The 6009-nt window shown below is 42.6% G+C and overlaps 1 protein-coding gene across 2 annotated transcripts; it reads right to left on the bottom strand.

Moving 5' to 3' along the window:
* Positions 1–675: 675 nt before the first annotated feature.
* alkbh4 (alkB homolog 4, lysine demthylase) lies at positions 676–5662 on the bottom strand (the record flags this gene model as incomplete). 2 transcript variants are annotated; one of them, XM_083651786.1, is made up of 3 exons in its annotated part: positions 676–2317; positions 3432–3620; positions 5549–5662. In XM_083651786.1, 3 exons carry the CDS (start codon positions 5660–5662, stop codon positions 1793–1795), a joined length of 828 nt encoding a protein of 275 aa, XP_083507912.1. In that variant the 3' UTR covers positions 676–1792. The 2 variants fall into 2 exon arrangements, with proteins under 2 accessions (XP_083507912.1, XP_083507913.1); XM_083651787.1 differs by lacking the exon at positions 5549–5662 and adding an exon at positions 4533–4626.
* Between the last annotated feature and the right edge of the window lie 347 nt (positions 5663–6009).

Genomic DNA, 6009 nt, shown 5'->3' with positions numbered 1-6009 from the left:
CTCCTTGGATACGGTCTGAATATTTTTTTTAGAGTGGAAAATGGAAGAAACTGTCATAACATTCCAAATAAGATGACGACGACGACTGACCAAAGCTGTTCCCAGTTCTTTCGTGGTTCTCAGAGGAGACAAAAGTGCACTTGTAGTTTAGTTCTGCAATGAGTCGGGGGTTGTTGTTACCATCAAATATCTTGTGTTCGTGGAGTGTGCTTTTTGAATTGTTGCTACACAGGCCAATTCTGTTGTAACGTAAAAATCACAGCGTGCAACAAACTGCAAAAATAAAATACAGTTTTAAATCGCAAGATATTTTCTCCTCTGTGTCTACAGCCAGTCACTGGATAGGCTCCCTGCATTGTCACACAGATTATGTAGATATATAACTATGTAATGTAGGAATGCACAATATTTTGATTTTTTCATCCGAACATCCGAAAGCCTCTGCTGTACTGGAATTAACACATTATTATGCCTACTCTTATTGTGATGGCACACTGGCAGACGCAGACATAAATACAACGCTTTTCAAAATGTACACATTCTGGGCAAAATAAGAAAACTACATCAACTTTGATTATGTAACTTTTTTTTTTAATTAATGCAATATTTTTTATTTATGTAATATTTTCTTTCAAACAAAACTAAGTTACATTGTACTTCAATCATCAATCAATTTTATATTTATATAGCCAAATCACAAGTTCTCTCAGGCAAGTCTAAACAGGCTTGCATGATGCTCTCCCAGAGACAATCCTAACAATAGCCATCACAACCAGGGCAAATGTGATCGAAGTGGTGTTGAGCATTTAGTCAAGCATAGAGCATTTTGGCATAATTAAAGCGTCATTTTTTTGGCCTGTCATATTGGCAGAAAATGCCTACCCTCGTGTTGGTAGGCAGGGAATCTAATGCTACACTACCCGGACACCCCAGTTTAATGCATCTTTGCCTGATAACAACCCATCCCAGAGACTGAAACTCAAATCCAATAGAGACACTGCATGAAATAGGCCACGCCCATCACGGGGAAATCGCTCCGTTCAGTCCCATTCACCAGCGTCATTTTCCTTGAATTAAACATAGCTAAAAGCTGTTGTGTGGTGGGCTGCGCACACAACAAATGTAAAAAATCGCCAATTAAAGTTTTTTTGTACTCCCGAGCAAAACAAGGAAGCCATTGAGCATTCGCGAGAAGAAAATGTGAATTTAGCTGTCAAGGATTTAAGTTGGAGTGTTCATCTTCCATATATATGATCTTTGTGTGCAACTACGTGACATACTGTAGGAGAACGCCAGCGCGTCTGATGCCATCTGTCTGATGTTACACCAGCGTTATTTTCATTCATTTAAACATGCCTAAAAGCTCATGTATTCATGTATGTATTCATGTATTTCACTTCAGGCCACTGTGTGGGATCGTTTATCCAGCGTTATGTGGGCAATGAAAAGGGACACTGCTCCAGGCCAACTGAGTTCCTTTTCTCGATGTACCTTTCCCTCTCCGTTGGAGGAAGTGTACTGAAATAATCTTTTGACATTATCTAAAAAGAAAACCGAATCCCTGTAAAACCCCGCAAAACTATTTATATCTGATGAGAGTTCCTCCGTTCGCCCCGGTTAGCCGCGGTTTGTTTTGCCAGCTGCAGTCGTCAGGCAGTGCTTCCTTGTATTTTCCCCCGTCTTGGGCGTGGCTTCTGAATGATGACGCGTTTTGCAGTGTCTCTATAGTCCAATCCAATGCAAGGCAAATCTGAGTCGAAAAGGCACAAGACGTCCCAAGATGTCAGAAAAGTCAGGCTATACTAGTCCCCTGGAAACTCAGAGCAATGTTTAACAGCTGAGCTCCCATCTCTGCCTGTTGTCCTCCAGGCAGGAACTCTGCCGACAGCTCTCTGTAGGTGCTGCAAACTCTGCGTGCGTGAATGTCTTTCCTGTGGATGGCATGTTTCCATCGGTGTCGTGCCTCGCCGTGCAACACCACTAGTGACCGACGAGGAAGATGCACGTCTACCCGCACTTCTTCCACCAGTCCCAGCTCTGCTAGACCCTTTTCAAGGGACATAGTGAGTGTGGTGTCTGATAGCATATTAATGGTGACCAGGTGTTCTCCCCACAGCCAGGAGTCGTCTAGGTGTGGATCGATGGCAGAACCTCGCTCGGGGTGGTAATCCAGGTTGCACTGCTCCACTGGCTGGAAGCCAGCTAGAGTCGCTTCTTGCTGCATCCGGAGCACCAGGTCTCGGCTCAGTCCGGGCAGCCCGCTGAAGCCGCTGAAATGCACTTTCCGTTTCTTGAAGTTCACCTTTGGTCCAAAGTCCTGTAATAATGGAGGAGCAGACTTTTGTTTATTTCATGTGTGAGTTGGAATGGAGTGAAAAGTGACTTTGCAGTTACAGTATGGTGTGCTCAGTGCTCACACCAAGTTTGTTTGGAGCAGTTCACTCAAACTCTGACACATCGACTCCTTTAGTTTGGTCTGTTTGCATGGGTGAGAACAAAGACATTCAAATTTGGGTCGCACCAAATCGAAAAACAAAAGTGCATCTCAGTCCTCTTTCAAGCAAACTGGTGCAGTTTATGTGGAGTAAAAACGCAGTCCAAACCAACTACAGCAAACAACCCCAAAATACAACTTTTTGGGGGTTGAAAAGAGATGTTCATTGATCTGATAGCCAGCAGTTACCCTGACTGATCTGATAGCCAGCAGTTACTCTGACTGATCTGATAGCCAGCAGTTACTCTGACTGATCTGATAGCCAGCAGTTACTCTGACTGATCTGATAGCCAGCAGTTACCCTGACTGATCTGATAGCCAGCAGTTACTCTGACTGATCTGATAGCCAGCAGTTACTCTGACTGATCTGATAGCCAGCCGTTACCCTGACTGATCTGATAGCCAGCAGTTACTCTGACTGATCTGATAGCCAGCAGTTACTCTGACTGATCTGATAGCCAGCAGTTACCCTGACTGATCTGATAGCCAGCAGTTACCCTGACTGATCTGATAGCCAGCAGTTACCCTGACTCATCTGATAGCCAGCAGTTACCCTGACTGATCTGATAGCCAGCAGTTACCCTGACTGATCTGATAGCCAGCAGTTACCCTGACTGATCTGATAGCCTTCTTGCTTGGAAAGCCTAACAAAATGAAGCAAGGGCAAAACGCACAGTGTTGACCGATGCTCATATACAGCTACTTCATGTGTTCTTAACTGGTATGAACACCAGAAAAGGTACAGCCCTGATCCACTTGCGGTGTGAATCTAAAGAAACCAAATACAAAGAAACCTTTTCCACTGTGGTTCTTCAGACCAAAGAAAACAAACTGTAGGTGTGGTCGCACCCTCAGACATTGAGGAGGCACCGTTGGGCACGGTCACATTGAAGGTCCATGTCCATGACATATAGAAACCGACTGTGTTGTAGATAACCTGTTTCCTTCGACCAGACTGGGACTGGTTCCACACGTCTTTGTCCATCTTGCTTATCAGCTCCCTCTCCTCCTCTTCTGATATGAAGTCTTCCCACAGAAAGACGCCGGGAAAGGGGAAAGAGGCTGGCTCGCCATCTTCGCGCGCAGCTAACCTCAACACAGGATCGTAGAGAAAATGATGCACAACCTAAGTGGAAAAATGAATATGTTCACAGCTTAAAGCACAACCTAACTTGTTTGCTGCTGGTCAGTTTAAAAATAGAAAAAAGATGAGATGGAGCAGATGTGGCTGAGCATAAGAAATGCCAAACTTTTGGTCAAACATGCAGGTCATGCCAAAAGAAGAATCGCTTTGCAGAAATGTGCAAATATTGGTTTGAACAAAGTGAAACTAATGCATACAGTTGACCAGAATGAATACTGTAACATGTTTGTTGATACATCATGGACTAAGAGTCTGAAAACAAACAGGAGGAATATGACAATCAAAATAGATCCTGGCCTGGTGCAGGTAGGCATACAGTGATTAACCGACTTCACAATTAACCACAGTTTAAAAATGTCACAGTTTTGTAACTGTAAAGGCTACACACACACACACACACACACACACACACACACACACACACACACACACACACACACACACACACACACACACACACACACACACACACACACACACACACACACACAGGGTGTATGAGAAATGTAGTTAACCAATTATCTACATGGGTGAAATTGCCGTGAATTATCCAATCCATCAATCCATCTCACTGGATATCAGAGGAAGAGTGAAAAAGTCTAGCTGCAAGCTTAGGGAATATTTTGGCCACAAGATGGCACAATTGGGCAAAGAAAAACACCTGGCATTGTAGAACAACACATTTTGAAAGACTTTCTCTGGATCTGCGTGCCTACCAGGACGACACTGCTGATCTTTCGGCAAAGACTAAAAACACACCTTTTCAGGCTCCATCTGGGCCCTTCTTGAACTAACATATTTCTCTATAGTTCAATGACGTTCATCATGTCTTCGTAACAGTTAGACAGTTTTTGTTTTCTTGTGTTCAGACATAGGTTTATTAGATGTTTTTACCTTGACAGTTTCGGCGATAGCTCTCGCCTTCCTCAGAAGCAGTCTACTGACAGCTGGGTATGACGACGTGTCAACCAGTCGTTTTTACATAAACCTATATGTCTGAACACAAGAAAACAAAAACGGTCTAACATATTTCTCTCTCTAAAAAAAACAAAAAACGTTACCACTATTCCTTCAGAAGTTGTAGCTGTCATAGACTGTGTTGCATAGTTGATTTCTCTATTGCTGACAGAAATTTTCAGTACTAGATGACTGACAACCAAGGGATATTGGCAGATCATGCTTGATGAAACTACAGTACTGTAGGCTACACTGTATTCGAAATGTGACCTAGAAGGCATCGAGAAGGTTTTAATTGTATTTGATCAGAGGTGGGGACTCGAGTAATGTGACTTGGACTCGAGTCAAACTGGAGTCACAATTTTAATTGCTTGAAAACTTGACGGGTTCTGGTGACTTGTACTTTGACGACATGACAATTTGTCTAATGTGTCTTGACAAATGACAGATTGAAAGTGATGAGATTCCAGCACACGACTGAATTTGTAGGAATGATTGAATTTATTGAAGTTGAAACTGATGGTAGAAAATCCAACTCATGATGCTCTTACCAAGTTTTTTTTAATCAAATGAAAACCATACTGCATAGATATTTAACGTTGGTTTTTAAATTAACTAATACATGAATTGACACTGGACTCTGATTTGTTCTGACATGACTTCTACATTTAGACTTGAGACATACTCGAGAGTGAAAGCCAAAAGTTGGCAATACAGTAGGCTACTCTTTATTTTTAGATGAAGACATGTAAAAAAAATATATTAAAAATATGTGAAGAAATGGCGTGTTAGTTGTATTGAAGGGTACGTTATCTAACAGTTGAAAGCGCAAATTGGAGGTAGCCTACAGGTAGGCTACTGTAACAAATACATAGCATGACTGTAAAAATGACAGCTAACGTCACGCTTTAAAGTTAGCAGCACTCGGCTATTAGCAAATGATAAATATTTACCTGTGGTCCATCCTCCTTCAATGGTCCTTTTCCCTTAAACTCCTCACATACAAGACACGTTCGGATGCCTTTACAAGCACATATAACACCTTCATTACTATCTGAAGCCATCATTATGTGAGCTAAATCTTCTTCGGATCTACACAAACTGCACACCAGTGTTGCCAGATGGCAAATGTTGAATTATCGTACCAGAGGGTCAAAATTATCGTTTTTGGAGTGAAATTATCGTACGCCCCCTCCCCAGCGCGGCGCGCCTTGGCGCGCCTATATCGGGGGGGCTGCGGCTGACCACAGGCTACTTTTTGGACTTGGCATGATTTTTCAACATTGTGATCTCAGCCTGCGTTGCAACAACAACAAAACACCCTGCACGTATTGGCTGCAAATACGTTGTTTGAAGAGATGATTGTATAAACAGATAGAGTGATAGACATAGGATTCGTCTAAGTGTCACAAAA

The sequence above is a fragment of the Poromitra crassiceps genome, assembly GCF_964638095.1.
Source record: "Poromitra crassiceps genome assembly, chromosome: 1".
In the NCBI taxonomy this organism is placed as follows: Eukaryota; Metazoa; Chordata; class Actinopteri; order Beryciformes; family Melamphaidae; genus Poromitra; species Poromitra crassiceps.
Note: the sequence above shows the minus strand (reverse complement) of the source record. Positions and strands in the feature narration are given on the sequence as shown.